The 16,895-nt window shown below is 39.6% G+C and overlaps 1 protein-coding gene across 4 annotated transcripts; it reads right to left on the bottom strand.

The window, feature by feature from the left end:
* Positions 1-280: 280 nt before the first annotated feature.
* On the bottom strand, positions 281-15,056 carry LOC104228196 (probable zinc metalloprotease EGY2, chloroplastic). Of its 4 annotated transcripts, none has more exons than XM_009780622.2 (14): positions 14,672-15,050; positions 14,422-14,488; positions 10,874-10,963; positions 10,661-10,747; positions 9,767-9,820; positions 9,524-9,634; positions 9,188-9,262; positions 8,996-9,101; positions 8,772-8,865; positions 3,427-3,492; positions 3,124-3,277; positions 1,258-1,465; positions 969-1,129; positions 281-846 (listed from the first exon to the last, which is right to left on the bottom strand). In XM_009780622.2, the coding sequence occupies exons 1-14, from the start codon at positions 14,821-14,823 to the stop codon at positions 598-600; spliced, it is 1,674 nt and encodes a 557-aa protein (XP_009778924.1). In that variant the 5' UTR covers positions 14,824-15,050; the 3' UTR covers positions 281-597. The 4 variants fall into 4 exon arrangements, with proteins under 4 accessions (XP_009778924.1, XP_009778925.1, XP_009778927.1 ...); XM_009780623.2 differs by having other exon boundaries at positions 9,770-9,820; XM_009780625.2 differs by lacking the exon at positions 3,427-3,492 and having other exon boundaries at positions 9,770-9,820; positions 14,672-15,056.
* Between the last annotated feature and the right edge of the window lie 1,839 nt (positions 15,057-16,895).

The raw sequence follows: 16,895 nt of genomic DNA, 5'->3' as shown, positions 1-16,895 counted from the left end.
ATTAGGATACAGTGAATAGAATAGGAAATGTGCAACTGTCTTGACTAGCAAACCTACAAGACCAACCCTTAATTATGGAAGAATCTCTACCATTAACTGTGCTCAACTGTCAGCCTACCTTTCCTTCAACCATACTCCTATACTTAACTATTGCCAAGCCTTAGTTAATGCTTGCTTCCATACCAACAGTTATAACAGTGGGGAAATCCGAAATCAACCAACATAGTATATAGCAGAGAAAAACTAATAAGAAAGAATAGATGTAACATACCAGCATTGGTTTTGGGAAAAAAAAAAGGGAAAAAGAAACCTCTCATATCTTTTTATAGTGCATAAATTTACACAAGTGTATCAGTTCTTTTCCTCTGAAGTAATAACACAAGATCATTGGCGGCTTGCGAAATCCTACATCTCCAGATTATACATCTTACCCAGATTTTGGAGGCAAAACTAGTGTTATATCATTTTGCATCAATGGAATTCTACAATCTAAACTGCCGAGACAACTAAAAGAGAGTGACATCTTCCGTGCACAATTTATTTACTTAACTAATTAATGTAAACCAAGAGCCAAAAACATGTTGAATCTACTTTGGTCTAGAAACCAGTGGCAGCTTCATTAGAGAAGAGAAAGGGATATGGCAGGCAAACCAACAGGCCCAAGAGCAGAACTACAACTCCAAGGGCTATGTATTTATTGTCAGGATCAGTGATTTCTTCTGATAGTGGAGCGATAGGCCCTCTTTGGAGGAAGAATATTAGCACTACCCAATAGAATGCTACATCGCTAAACAATGCAGATATCCCGAGAAGCCCAATAGATAACGAACTGAGGCGAGCTGAAGCCTGCCAGATGAAAATTAAGGCCCAATTATAAAACACATCTTTACACTTCTATTTCTTAGACATCCATTAGTTAGTTCCTCTTTTACGACTTGCTAGACTAAGCAGGATGATGTTGGAATTACCTTTCTACCCCACATGGCAAAGGCAATCCGGCCACCATCGAGCTCTCCTGCAGGAATACTATTGATAGCATTAATGAGAAGTCCAGCCCAGGCCCATATGACAAGCGGATTTACTGATATAGGAGTTCCTTCCTTGAGAGCATCTCCTAGAAGAAGCTTGGCTACAAGTGAAGAACCAAAGTGGCTTAGTCTTTGTAGAATACACAAGTAAAGGAAAGATAACAAGAACTGCTTATGAGGAATAGTCTGTTGAGCGAGCAGGAGAAAACTATATAAGCTAAGTACTTACCTATACCGCCAGCTAGAAATGATTCGTGGAACACAGAGGGATCGACGATGATGCCAATGCCATCAGTAGGTGGTAAGATGAATCCTGAAAGCAAAAGAATAAGGCCCACCGAGAACCCAGCTAATGGTCCAGCTGCTGCAACTTTCAAGAGATCTTCACGCTCTGGTACAATATTTACAATCCTTGTTATAGCACCAAAGGAGCCTATCTGCCACCAAAACAGCTCATTAGACATGAGTCACATGAGCACCAATCAAAATTCAGCATTGAACAAGAATTGAAGAAGGAAAATACAGGAGCTAATCAAGGACGCACTTAGGAAGGACAACAGCTAAAAGTATTCTTGCAACGAAATAAGATGAAAAATGATGAAAGCAGCCCCCCAAGAACTATAACAAATCATACTATAACCGAATAAACATTGCATGTAACCTTCTTTCATAGGGAAGTTATCCAAAAGCTCTTAAATTTCTCCAGTACAAGAGTAATTACAATATGAAGTAATTCTAATAAACAACCGATGTATTGCCTCTTGAATCCCATCCAACAGCAGAGTACTCCTCTTTTAATACATATGTTCGCTGTCTAGATAAATAATTTGAATGCTTTATATTAGAGTAAACAAAACAGCACTTACCAGAAGAGTAATTCCAGAATTTGAATTACAACTTCAGTATATCATCTTTGAGAGAAGATCTAAAGTTAGTGATTAAGTGTCTATTAGCGCAAAAGTTAGGTCTATGGCCTGACTTGGTTCGACTACTGAAATGAGGCAGATGCATAGGCTATGACACTTAGTTCATATTATATTTAGTAAATTGCTACTAAACTGGTGCCATTTTTCCACAATCATTAAGAATTACCACAGATCAGTAAGATTCTAATTAAAATCAACAAGATAGTGAGAATTTGACAAATATGCCTTGACTTTTTCAAGCGAGTTGGTGAACTTATGCACTGTCTTCCTGAAGCAGTAGAAGATAGAAGAGAATATAGAGAATTGACAACAGTGTCAAACTTTTAAATATGATGAATTTAAACATTCTCTTATCAAGGGTTGTAGAAGGTCTTGATTCATTTTAAAAAGATTCTTGAACACTTATAGAACCTTCGTTGAAGTAATCCCTAGATGAAACTGTGCATTGTCATCTCTGACAAATAAATCTAACATATGAAAACAATTGAAATTTACAAGACTACCCGTTTGCCAAAAAAGAAAACAAGAGTAGAAATTCACACAAGTAAACAATGTCAACCTTGCTGAAGGTTGTGTCTAGTGATGCTAAGACTAACGACTTGGATAACCATAAATAAAAGTTAATAGTGGCTTACAGGTGGTGCAAGACATCAGTAATTTCATACCATTGTATTAGGAAAGAAACTGTCCCTGGTTGACACTGAGCATTCTCAAGTATTATAAAGAGAGACATCAAATGAGGTCAGATTAATAATACCCAACTCCAACCCAAGAAAGGACAGGACGTTACTAATAGTTGCAACTAGTGATGACAAGACTAAATGATACGAATAATCATCAAAAATAAATTTATGCCATTGAAAATTTTGGTGCGTTAAAAAGTCCATCAACAACATCAGTTTGACCCGAAGTTATAAGGAAACAGCAAACTATACAATACAAAACTAAATCTTCCCAAAAGATAAGGTGCAGTAGAAAAATAGATGCATTCCTGACCCAACAAGGATATCTTATCAGCTGATCTGAGAAAAGCTGCAACTATACGTCTCATAGTTTGGCAGCTATGAAATGATTTCAACCCCCAAAAGATATTGTCAATATGCGGTCTCAAAATAACCAAGACTATATTGCAAAAGGTTGTTTAACTGCATGAAACCTATGCACCTTACCTGCCAACTAGGAACAAAATATGGAACGCCGAGCTTAACGCCAACCTCTTTGGCAACTAAAAGATGGCTAACTTCATGAACCCCCAGAACAAAGGCAGTTATGAGAGCTCCAGGTAATCCATCCTTCAACAGGTCAAGATTGTCAACAACTGATCTGGGAAAATAAAATTCTATCTTAGCACTTGAGCATTTAGGTGAAACAAGTTAAAAAGAATACATGCAATCAGACAGCATGAAATTATCTCACATAAACAGATTTCCTGATAGTTTGTTATAAATGAGATATCTTCTGTTTTCACTTACTGCAATTTGAGCGAATTCAGATAAAACTTGTTAAGAATCCTGTAAATAACGGATGAGCACTTCGAACTAAAAAGAAAAGAGAGAACAAAAGAAGACAACCATGAGTTACATAATAATTTTGTATTTTCAAACTCCTTGTACAAAAGCATTAATCTTGTACATAATAGCAGATTAATATGAAACATCACAACAGTATTCCATAATTCAGCTATATTAGTCTTGGAAAATGACAAAATTAAATTGGACATTAAGTACCAAGCTCTAGTTGAGCTCGAAGCAAATGAAAAGCCAGTGATTGTTAGCGGAAACGTAAAAGAAAGAACACAAGATTTAACGTGGTTCGGATCAAAATAATCCTACGTCCACCAGAGAACAATTGCCCTTTTAATATTAACAAAGGAAGGGGAGATTTCCCAATTACACTTAAGAGAATTTCTCTCTTAACTCTCTACTCACTACAATGTATTGTATTATTTTGGGATGATTTCTACAAGTGAAGGAGTGCATCTATTTATAGAGGTAAAGACCTCCTCTTGATGTCATTGGTGACATCAAACTACCTCCTCTTGATGTCATGGGTGACATCAAAGGAGGAAGCTTCCTCCTAGCATCCACACCAACTCTTTCCACCAACTCTTCCAATTGGCATGCCATTGTTGACTAAACATAAACCAACATTTTCAGCATGCCATTGTTAACTAAACATAAACCAACATTTTCAATCTCCACCTTGGTTTGCGTTTCGAGCGTGTGAACAACTCTGGCCAAAACTTCTAAGCTTACTGGGCAACCCCGTTGTAAGAAACAAGAAGAATCAAACCATTGTTGAACATACCACCTCCACCTAGCAACTGTTCTCTTCGGAGTTGCATCAGTTGATGCACACCCCCGCCAAGTCCTTGCAGTGTGCAAACTTAGCGAGCGGGACTATCTTGGTCAACATGTCTGCAGCATTATCGTCTGTGATAACCTTCACGACCTTGATAGTTCCCTCATCAATAACATCTCGAATAAAATGAAATCTGACATCAATGTGTTTAGTGCGCTCATGAAATCTCTGATTTTTCATTAGATGAATAGCACTCTGACTATCACATCTAAGAGTTGATTCCAGCTGAACCAAACTCAATTCCGCTACTAAACTTTTCAACCAGATAGCTTCCTTTACCGCCTCCGCTGCTGCCATGTATTCTGCTTCTGTCGTAGACAAAGCGACAATCGACTGCAAAGTCGACTTCCAACTGACGGCACTGCCAACGAGGGTAAAGATGTATCCAGTTGTGGACCTTCTTCTGTCAAGATCTCCTGCATAGTCAGAATCCACATAACCGAGAATTGAAATACCTGTACCACTTTTTCGAAAGGTAAGACCAACACCAGAAGCTCCTTTGAGATATCTCAATATCCACTTGACAGCTTCCCAATGCCTCTTTCCTGGGTTGGACATGTATCTACTTACCACACTTACAGATTGAGCAATATCTGGACGTGTGCATACCATAGCATACATAATACTACCAACTGCACTGGCATAAGGAATCTTTGACATATGCTCCACCTCATCCTCGGACTGAGGCATTTGTGACTCTGAAAGTTTAAAATGAGGAGCTAATGGTGTACTTACAGGCTTGCACGTTTGCATATTGAATCTCTCGAGAACCCTTTCAATATACCTCTTCTGAGAAAGATGTACAACATCGTCTTCTCTTGAAATCTCCATACCAAGGATTTTCTTTGCAGCTCCTAAATCCTTCATGTCAAATTCCTTACTCAATAGTTTCTTCAAAGCATTTATCTCTGTAATGTTGTTAGCAGCAATAAGCATATCATCAACATACAACAGTAAATAAATCATTGAGTTACCAGACATCTTCTTGTGATACACACAACTATCAAATGCACTCCTTGAGAATTCATGTGTAGTCATGAATGCATCAAACCTCTTGTACCACTGTCTAGGGGATTGCTTCAAACCATACAAAGACTTCTTTAGTTGGCATACGTGATCTTCTTTTCCCTCAGCTAGGAAACCTTCAGGTTGATCCATATAGATTGTCTCTTCTAGATCACCGTGTAAGAAAGCAGTTTTGACATCAAGCTGTTGAAGCTCCAAGTCAAATTGTGCAACCAATGCTAGTAGCACGCGAATTGAGCTATGCTTCACGACCGGAGAGAAAATCTCATTGTAGTCAATTCCCTCCTTTTGGCTGAAACCTTTTGCAACCAATCTCGCCTTGAACCTAGCATCTTCCACTTCAGGAATTCCCTCTTTCTTTCGGTAGACCCACTTGCATCCAACTGTCCTCTTCCCCTTTTGTCTTTTCACTAAGACCCATGTCTGATTCTTGTGAAGAGACTCCATCTCTTCAGTCATGGCTAACCGCCATTGTGCGGCATCCTTGCAAGAAGTTGCTTCAATATACGAGGAGGGCTCCAGATCTTTAATCTCTTCTTGTGCAGCTACGAACGCATATGCAATCAAGTTTGCTTGATTTATAAGGCGTTCCGGTTCTCGTGTCTGCCTCTTCTCCCTCCCCTTCGCAATTGTGTATGGTTCATTGACAGCAAGTTCTTCAACGCCTACATCTTCTGACTCATCTTTAACCTGAGTCTCTTGATCCTTTTCCTTGGCAAGCTCCACCGGAAGCTCCACCTGCTCGTTGTTCTTGTTTCCTGAAAACTCCACGGAAACTTTACGGGGATCAAGTATAGAGGATTCATCGAAGGTGACATCTCTACTAACTATAAATTTGAGTAAAGACAAACACCAAAGTTTGTACCCTTTTACTCCATCCACATACCCTACGAATATGGCCTTCTTAGCCCTTGGTTCAAGCTTTCCTTCATTAACGTGATAATAAGCTGGACACCCAAATACTCGTAAGTATGAATAGTTAGAGGGTTCACCTGACCATACCTCATTCGGAGTCTTAAAGTCAATTGTCGATGCTGGAGATCGATTGACAATATGAGCAGCAGTGTGAACTGCTTCAGCCCAAAATACTTTGGACATTTTGGCTTGTAGGAGCATACAACGAGCCTTTTCAAGAAGAGTTCTGTTCATTCTCTCGGCAACTCCATTCTGCTGTGGGGTATGCCTGACAGTCCTATGTCTTGAGATCCCATGAACCTTGCAGAATTCATTAAACTCTTCATTGCAAAACTCCAAGCCATTGTCTGTGCGAAGATACTTGATTTTCCGCTCCATTTGATTTTCAACCAAAATCTTCCACTCTTTAAATGCTTCAAAAGCATCACTTTTTGCCTTCAAAAAATACACCCAAACCTTTCGTGAGAAATCATCAATAAAAATGAGAAGATACCTCTTTCCGCCCTTCGATGGAAGTTTAGAAGGACCCCATAAATCTGAATGGATGTAGTCTAGCACTCCTCTTGTCTTGTGTTTGCCAGTGCTGAAGCTGACCTTCTTCTGCTTCCCTAGAACGCAGTGCTCACAGAAGTCAAGCGTGCTGATCTTCTCACCTTCCAAAAGTTTACGATTGCTCAACATCTCCAGTCCACGTGCGCTCATATGACCCAGTCTCATGTGCCATAGTCTTGCCTTGTCATCATTAGATAACTGCACTGTAGATGCATTTGCAGAGCCAACAATGGTGCTTCCGGCCAATGTGTAAAGGCCGTTCTCCAGCTTGCCTTTCAGCATGACTAAAGAACCTTTAGTCACCTTCATAGTTCCTGCTTCGCTCATGTACCTGTAGCCTTGTTCATCCAGAGTACCCAAGGAGATCAAATTCTTCTTCAGATCAGGAACATGACGGACTTGTGTAATAGTCCTCACGATTCCATCATGGCAGCGAACCCGAACTGAGCCAATGCCAACTATTGCACAAGTTGCATTATTGCCCATTACTACGGTTCCTCCACTTTTCTCGTAGCTGCTAAACCAGTCTTTTCGGAACGTCATATGCAGAGTACAAGCAGAGTCTAACACCCATTTGTTTTCATAACTACTATTATTATTACACGATGTTGTTAGTACATAATCATTATCAAAATTATGTACCTGTTCAACTGTAGATGCACTCGCCTTTTCCTTGGACTTTGACATTGGGCAATCTCGTTCAAAGTGCCCCTTCTTGCCACAACCCCAACACTCTGTATTCTTCTTGTTCACACGAGACTTTGATCTGTGCTTTGATTTGGTCTTTCCCTGTTGGCTAGTCCGGCCTCTTACAAAGAGGCCACTTGCCTGGTCATCTCTATCTCCTTCAATGTGCCTCCGCACATCACTAGAGTTAAGTGCCTGCCGCACTTGCTCAAGCTTGATAGGCTCCTTGCTATACATCATTGAATTCTCAATATCACGATATCCTGAAGTCAATGAAAATAGCAAAGCACATGCAAGCGTCTCCTCCTCCCTTTTAATTCCTGCAATCTGTAAGTCCATGACAAGTTTATTAAACGCATCTAAATGATCTTGTAACGAAGTACCTGACCCCATCTTAAATGTGTGAAGACGCCGTTGTAACAACATTCTTGTTGTCACTGATCGGTCTTGGTATAGCCCTTCTAGCTTTTCCCACAACTGTTTGGCCGTCTCTTCGGTACCCGTACTCACTTCACAAAGCACGTTAGGTGCAAGGGATAGTTGGATTGCACTCAATGCATCCCCTTCAATCTTCTCCTTGTCGGGAGCTGATATATCCGTAGGATACTTTCCGTCAATAGCATGGATTGAACCTTCCCTCCGCAGTAACGCCATCATCTGGATCTTCCAGATATTGAAGTTGTTGCGTCCATTGAATCTATCAATTTCAAACTTCATGGAACTCATATTTGCTTGTTCTTTCTCCTTGGATCGTTAAAGAATCCTGTCGCTCTGATACCAATTGTTAGCGGAAACGTAAAAGAAAGAACACAAGATTTAACGTGGTTCGGATCAAAATAATCCTACGTCCACCAGAGAACAATTGCCCTTTTAATATTAACAAAGGAAGGGGAGATTTCCCAATTACACTTAAGAGAATTTCTCTCTTAACTCTCTACTCACTACAATGTATTGTATTATTTTGGGATGATTTCTACAAGTGAAGGAGTGCATCTATTTATAGAGGTAAAGACCTCCTCTTGATGTCATTGGTGACATCAAACTACCTCCTCTTGATGTCATGGGTGACATCAAAGGAGGAAGCTTCCTCCTAGCATCCACACCAACTCTTTCCACCAACTCTTCCAATTGGCATGCCATTGTTGACTAAACATAAACCAACATTTTCAGCATGCCATTGTTAACTAAACATAAACCAACATTTTCAATAGTGATGAACTCAAGTACACATTAAAAAAAGGTAAAATTAGAGTTATGGCGTTAATATGGTACGTACAACAAGTTCGATTGTAAAGCCGGCACATTGCGAAGAAGTAAAGTGAATACTGTAACGAGTCCAAAGGCCCCCGCTGCAAACCATTCTGGAACAGCTGCAGTGTTCAAACAAGCAGGGTTACCATTCAACAACGAAAAGCTCCAAATCTATATGTTTGACGCAGGTATCTCCCCTTGTCATTATCACTAGTAATTGAAGCCTACGAAGAATGCTGAATAAAGTACCTGTAGTTTCAGGTTGCAGGGTCATTCTTGGGACCACAACTGCCACAGGCTTATCATCCTCTGGATTGTTTAAAAGAAAAAGTTTATATACATCTCCAAGTCTGTCCTGTTAATGAAGTGCCATTTTGAAATAGTAAGAGACCATGGTGATATCCAACTTAAATTGGAGAAAAACGAGGGAACTTCAGCAACCTGCATTCTCTTTGATACTTTTTCATAAGCTGTTGCAGCCTGTCCTCGTAAATTCCCTTTAAATAATACTCCACCCTATAAAAGCATGTTATAAAAGCTTCAAAAAAATAAGAACCACCAAAGATAGCGCATCAAGATTCATTTGCACCAAGAAGCCAAGAACAGAAACAACAAGCCCATGATCACTCGCTTGAGAGGATACCCGTACTAGTTTAATGGTTTTTATGGCTCTATCTAAATTAAATGTAAAAGTTTCGAACTTTTAAATTATGGCTCATGTTTGACTCGGATTTTCTTATATGAGCAAGAAAATAAGATTTCCAGCAAATCGCTCACCTCATATGGCTCCTGGCTTGTAACAAAAAAGGTGTCAAAACCAAAAACTTGATTTCTGAGAATTTCAATTGTTTCCTTGGGAATCCTGGTTGATTCATCAAGTTGCAGAGGCTGCCCATGAATAGTGTCAACAATAAGAAAAAGATTAACTTTACAGCCAAAAGGCAACATGAGAACCGTGATAGAGAAACAAACTGTAAACAATTAATCCAAAAATATTCAACCTAATGTTGCAAAATTTACCACCTTCACACCTGGAAGAGGTGATCCACTCGCAACTTGAACCTCAGTACCATCCTGCATCAACACAAGGCCTAAATGTGAGGTGAATAAATTGAAATTGAAATGCTCACACCCAGTGACAGAGCAAACTATCAATAGCTCCAAGAAAGTGATTACAAATTTGTTGAAAATGTCTGTAACCATATATGTGTAAAAGCTGAGTCACTGTAGCATCGGGAGAGGGATATCAGGCATTACAAATGTTGAAGGGGGTCTAAGGAGCATTATACTCTAAGAAGAGATGAAACTGCGTCTACCTAAACTGTCAGGTTATTCTCAAAAGGCTTGACCATTCACACAAGAAGAGAGATGATTCCACTTACCTCCCCTCTCCCAAAAAGGTACAGGAGCCATATGACCCCATATATATATAAACAGCTTATGACTACCAGAGTCAAAAATAAGAATGGATACTTCACAGAGTTATCCCCTTTTAATTCTTTCCATGTATGGTGTACAAACACTTGGACCAGATGGACGAAAAAAAGAAAAGGAATGAAAATTAATTCACCAAAAGGCAATGCTTGACAGACAATGATGGCTCCAAGCAATGTATGGTGACCAAAAGAGTGATTAGATAGGAGATTTTGACAAACTCTCTATTATCTCAGAAATGTCCAGCGACACCACAGAATATATGTGATATTCAAGCAATTTTATTAATTACGTTTCACTATTGGATAGGTACGACCAATCCTCTTTAACTGAAGATGAATATATGTGATATATCAAGCTCTTTACATTTGTTGGAAAGCGGGAAATTTCATTACACTTCAAGCCTGTTACTAGCAAATTGGAACATATAAAGAATGAAGAACCTAACCTCCAGAGTTATCAAGAAAAAGCATAGCATACCTCAACTCGAGGCTGTTCATTCACTTGAGCTCCATTATTATTTTCTAGACTTGGATTCTCCAACATCCCCATTGTTTGATCCTTGTCCTGATCCCAAGTATTTCATACCAAAAAACTACAAAATTACTTTCCATTCACTAGTAGTTTTCCATTACTTTTTTTTCACATTGTCTTTTAGCAAATGAAATGAAATGATTGAGAATTGAATCAAACCTGATCAGTTCGAGAGTTCAGCTCAAGACTCTTATCTGCTACAGAGTCATTCAGATTTACCCCATCCGCTTCCTTGTCCAAATTTTCATCCTTTAAAATACAAAATAAATAACAGTAAGCTAAGAACTAGGGACCAAGTTATCATATAATTCGTGGCAAACGCAAAACTGTAACGACCCGATTTCACTACCTAGTAACTTAAATACCAAGTAATCTCAGGCATAAAGGGTACTATTTGTAGTGGGTTCTCATAGGGAGGAATATCCCTCAACTCTTTAACTATCTTGAACACTTGTAACGGCATCTGTGCTTTTCAAAGGCAGTATCCTGACTCGAGCTCGGACAACTCGGTAAACTGAACCCGCTCTTGGGAGGGGCATGTACACTTCACTCGGTGGTTTGAGGGCATGAGTAGCTCCGTATGATGTATTATGACTTGTGTGAATCGTCGATTTTGGTTTTCAGGTTATTCGGAATCGATTTGGAAGAATAAATTTCATGGTTTAAGCTTTAAGTTGGAAGAGTTGACCAAGTTTGACTTTTTAGTATTTCACCTCGGATTGGAGTTTTGATGGTTTTGTTAGATTTGGATGGTGATTTTGGACTCGGGCGTATGCTCGGATTTGCATTTGGATGTTTCTAGAAGGTTTCGGCACATATTGGCGAAAGTTGGAAATTGGAAGGTTTAGAAAGTTCATAAGTTTGACCGAGAGTTGACTTTGATGATATTGGATTCAGATTGTGGTTCCGGGAATTTGAATAGGTTCGTTATGTCATTTGGGACTTGTGTGCAAAATTTGAGTTCATTTCGGATTAATTTGATGTGATTCGGCGCGAGTTTTGGAAGTTCAAAGTTCATTTAAGTTTGATTTGAGGTGTGATTCGTTGTTTCGATGTTGGTATGCATGATTTGAGGCCCCGAGTAGGTCCGTGTTATGTTATGGGACTTGTTGGTATGTTCGGACGGGGTCCCGAGGAGCTCGGGTGGGTTGTGGACGTGTTTCAGATCATTTTCCTTTATTTTGGCCTTGCCGGTTCCTGCTGGTGTCTGGTGCACCAAGTCTTCTTCGCGATCACGAAGCTAGAGATGCGATCGTGTAGGTGAAGATATGGAGTTGAGAAGTTCCTTCTTCGCGTTCGCGTAGTTTTTCTGGAGATTAGGCATCGCGTTCGCATGAGTCAGATCGCGTTCGCGTAGTGATGAGTTGAGAAGCTGGGGCTAGAGAATTCCTTCAACACGTTTGTGTAATATTGGACGTGTTCGCGAAGGTGTGAGGCAGTGTTGTTCGTGTTCGCATGAGTTATAACGCGATCGCGTAGTGCTTTTGTTGGAGGCAGTGTTGCCTGTTCTTCGCGATCGCCTAGCTTTGTTTGCGATCGCATATGGTATTTTTGAGGCAGTGCTTTTTCTTCTTCGTGATCGCGATGGTGTTTCCGCGATCGCGATTCATTGATTCGTCCAGTGATTATAAAGTACTCTATTTCGGGGGTTTCAGCCATTTTTATAAATTTGGAGCTATGGAGCTCGGATTGAGACGATTCCTGAAGCAATTTTCACCATGTGGATTGGGGTAAGTGTTCTCTACTTATTTTTGATTTTATATCACGAATCTATCTTCTTTTTGGCATTTGATTGAGGGTTCCAAAATAGAAATTGAGGGTTTTTTACTAAAGTTACATAGAGCGAATTCTTGAGTTTTGAACATCGATTCGAAATCGGATTTGAGTGAAACTAGTATGGTTGGACTCGTAATTGAATGGGTTATAGGATTTTGTGAGTTTTGTCGGGTTCTAAGGCGCGGGCCTGGATTTGACTTTTGGGTTGATTTTGGGCTTTTGATTAGAGATTCGACCTTTATCGATTGAGTTTATTTCCTTTGGCATTATTTGATGTATTTGAGTTGCTTTTGGCTAGTTTCTAGCCGTTCGGAGGTCGGTACGTACAAGATGGCATTTCTGGAGCATCGTTTGGCTTGCTCGGTATTGGATTTGGCTTGTTCGAGGTAAGTAACACTTCTAAACTTGGTGCTGAGGGTATGAAACCCCGAATTACGTGTTATGTGTTTGGCGTTGAGGTGACGCACATGCTAGGTAACGGGCGTGTGGGCGTGCACCGTGTAAAATGTGACTCCGTTATTTCTGTGGTACTGTGTAGTTACCTGATCTTATGTGTAACCATGAAATCTCTCCGTACTAGAGCTATTGAGTTGTGATCCATGTTAGAAACCATGTCTAGGCTATATGTTTATCCTGTTGGGACCCGATGAGGTCATTTCTGCTGTTGAGTTATTTGCTTACATTGCAATTACATGCTCAGTCATACACATCCATATGCATATCATATTTCAGTCTCTTTTACCATTTATTGATATATCACATCATTATTTTTGGGCTGATCTTCATGACATTGTGAGCCCAAGAGATTGGAGGGATTGATGACTGAGCGAGGCCGAGGGCCTGATTGTAAGGATACTGATGGGATCGAGTTGCACGCAGCAACAGGTATTATTGATTTATGATGGGAGCGGGATGCACGCCGCAACAGATGTTATTAATTTACGCCATGATTGGTTTATTATAGAGCTTGGGCTAAAGGATCCCCTCCGGAGTTTGTACACCCAGAGTAAGAGCAGGTACCTACTGAGCCCGAGCGCCGAGCGCGAGTGCCGAGTGATTGGGAGGATTGAGTGATTGTGAGGACTGAGTACATTGATACACCGAGAGTATGCATATGGTTTTATCACTGCATTGTATTACAGTTGGCATGCATACTTTGATATGCAGGCATAGAGATGTACTTTCCTCATGTCACTTGATAATGGAACATCTTACCTGTTGGTGGATGTTTTTGGGAAAAATCACAGTTTTCAAACTTACTCATATTTTTGGTGATTTCGGTAAAAGAATTGGGTTTTCACTGATATACTTGAAAAGCATGCTTATTTTTTCCGGAACTATGAACGAGTTGAGCATCTTATAATGTTTCTTGTACCATTATTATTATTTTGCTATGAACGGTTGTTGGCTATTGGTGTTGGACTCCGACCTCTATTCTAGCTCGTCACTACTTTAAACCTAAGGTTAAGTTTGCTACTTATTGAGTACTTGGGGTTGGTTGTACTCATACTACACTTATGCATCTTGCGTGCAGATTTGGATGTTGACGTTGTTGTGTATGACGGAAGCTAGCATTGAAGACGTACCTGTGTTCCGGTTATAGCTGCCTCTTGTTCATGGTAGCTCTAGACTTATGAAAGATTTGTTTATGTGTAAATCGGACAGATGATGTATTTATTTTACACTAGCTTTGTAAACTCTAAATCATAAAAGCTCATGATTTGTACTACCAGTCCTTGGAGAGTTGTTTAAATTTCAGTTATCTCATCTTTGACTTACATCAATATTATTATTTAATTGGCTTACCTAGCGGGTTGAGTTAGGTGCCATCATGACTAATTGGATTTTGGATTATAACAAAAACTATAAGCTCTAATTTCAAACTGACTGTAGTTAAACAAAAAGAATTAATTAAAAGAAAGAATAGAAACCTTGTCGTCACTTTTATCCGGTTCAGTCGATCTGCAAAGAAAGCTTCCTTTATTGCGAGCGACAAATCTAATGTTACCGGAAAAGAGAACAAAACGTCAAATATATAGCAGACTTGCCATAATTTAAAGCAAGTAATTCACATTATTCAACATAGTATCAAACAAGTAATTAAACATGATATTAGAGCAGGAAGAGACAAAGACTATTTCAAACATTTAATTTGATTGTGCCAGCATACATCATGTTTACCTTAAGGAGTTTCTAGTAGGAAAATTAATACTATGTTTCAGAGGACCAGCTGACGGGGAAGAAAGCAAAGGCTGGAGCCGATTGTAACAGCACGAACTACACTGTGGTGACACGGAAAGAATACTAACACGACAAACCGCCGGCATGTTCATTTTCTCTTTTCCTATAATGGAGAAAAAGGAGTAATTTATGGAAAGCCAAACGACATTGAATCTGCCAAGTTTTGAGAAGAGAAGGATGAATTATAAGGATGGAAAAACTTTAATTTAAAAATTTCAAGGTTTTGGAGAAGAGAAGCTCAGAGAGGTTTTGATTGATAGAAATAAATATCTTGTGTTATCCTTTCTGGGTTATGGCAATTGGCAGGGTCTATTTTGGTTCGTTTCCTTTCTGTTAAGTGCTAAGTCCCCGCCTAAAATCTAAAATGCGTCGTTTCCCATCGAAACGCTCACTCCATTAGCTAATGGAAAGAAGACACGTGGTACAAGTTCTCGCTTAGATTTCTGAAGATTAAGACCTCTGCGCTCCGGAAAAATATATGCTAAAACTCAAATTTATTTATTCACTTTAACTAAAGTTTGTTATTACTAGAAATTCACCGAGTGTTCTTCACAAATTACATATATTTTCTCCTAAAACTCTCACATATCATGATTAATGTCTTTTCATTAAAGGATTCGGTTATACCATTAATTAAGGTATTTATCTTAGTGTCACGACCCCAAATCACTAGTGCCGTGATAACGCCTATAATGATACTAAGCAAGCCGACAACTCACACAATACTAACTTCTTAAATTCAAAATATACAAAAATAGGTTTAAGTAAATAAAATCTCATAAAATTAGAATGAAAATGCCACAATTCAATACAGAATTTCCCAAAAGATCCGGGTGTCACGGAGTACATGAGCATCTATGTAATAACACGGTCTAACAACTGAAACATTGTCTAAGAAAGTAGAACAGCATAAACAAAGCAAAAAAAATAAGTGAGGAGAGTCAAGGTCTGCGGACGCCATGACAGCTACCTCGATAATCTCCGACTGATGAAACTCCAAAAAATCAACAACCACCGTGTCCAGAAATACTGGACCTGCACACGAAGTGCAGGGTGTAGCGTGAGTACAACCAACTCAATAAGTAACAAGTCTAACCATTGAACTGAAAGTAATGACGAACCCGAACAATACCGTCCAAATACAGAATTAAACAGTATGGAAATTAACAGAAAAATATGACAATAGTATCTCAGAGAAACTCACTCTCGGAATGCTCAACCTGACTGTCTAAATTCTCACTCATCACACTCAATCACTCAGCACTGTACAGAACCCGATGCGACGTGCAATCCGATCCCATCATGAATCAATATTAACTACGCTCACCGTGGTGTACAGACTCCGGAAGGGCATATCCAACCCAAGTGCTAATAAATCCTGCTGCAATACGCAACTCGATCCCATCGTAAATCAATAATACCTGTTGCGGTGTACAACTCAATCCCATCATGAGTCAATAGTACCCGCTACGGCGTGCAGCCCGATCCCATCAATATCACTCATAAACAGGTCCTTCGTCTCACTCAGTCATCAATCTCTCAAGTCTCTCAGGCACACAGCACTCATGCTAATCAGCCCAAATCAATGATACATGATGTGACAATGTATGATAACATAGACTGAGCTATGATATGAAATGATGAATGCGACTGAGTACATAACTGCAATTAAGCAAATAACTCAACAACAAAGAACGACCACTGTGGGTCTCAATAGCACCAGCACATAGCCTAAACGTGATTTCTAACATGAATCACAACTCAAATGCTCTAACACATAGAGTACATTAATAATATTCAGGTAAGATAACTACACAGTTCCACGAAATCGACTGAACCATAATTACTATGGTACGCCCTCACGCCCCTCACCTAGCATGCGCGCCACCTTAACACCAATCACAAAGCACGTAAATTCAGGGTTCATATCCTCAGAACCAAGTTTAGAAGTGTTACTTACCTCTAACCGTGCAAATCTCTAATCCAACAAGCCCTTGCCTCGCGAATCGGCCTCCGAATGCCTCGAATCTAGCCACAAACAATTCGATACAATCAAAAGGCAAAAAGTCAAGTCAAAAGTCAACCCCGAGCCCACATCTCGAAATCCAATAAAAGTTACAAAATTCGGAAGCCCATTCAACCACGAGTCCAACCATACCAAATT

The sequence above is a fragment of the Nicotiana sylvestris genome, chromosome 3, assembly GCF_000393655.2.
Source record: "Nicotiana sylvestris chromosome 3, ASM39365v2, whole genome shotgun sequence".
Taxonomy (NCBI): domain Eukaryota; kingdom Viridiplantae; phylum Streptophyta; class Magnoliopsida; order Solanales; family Solanaceae; genus Nicotiana; species Nicotiana sylvestris.
This window is presented reverse-complemented; position numbering and strand designations above follow the sequence as displayed.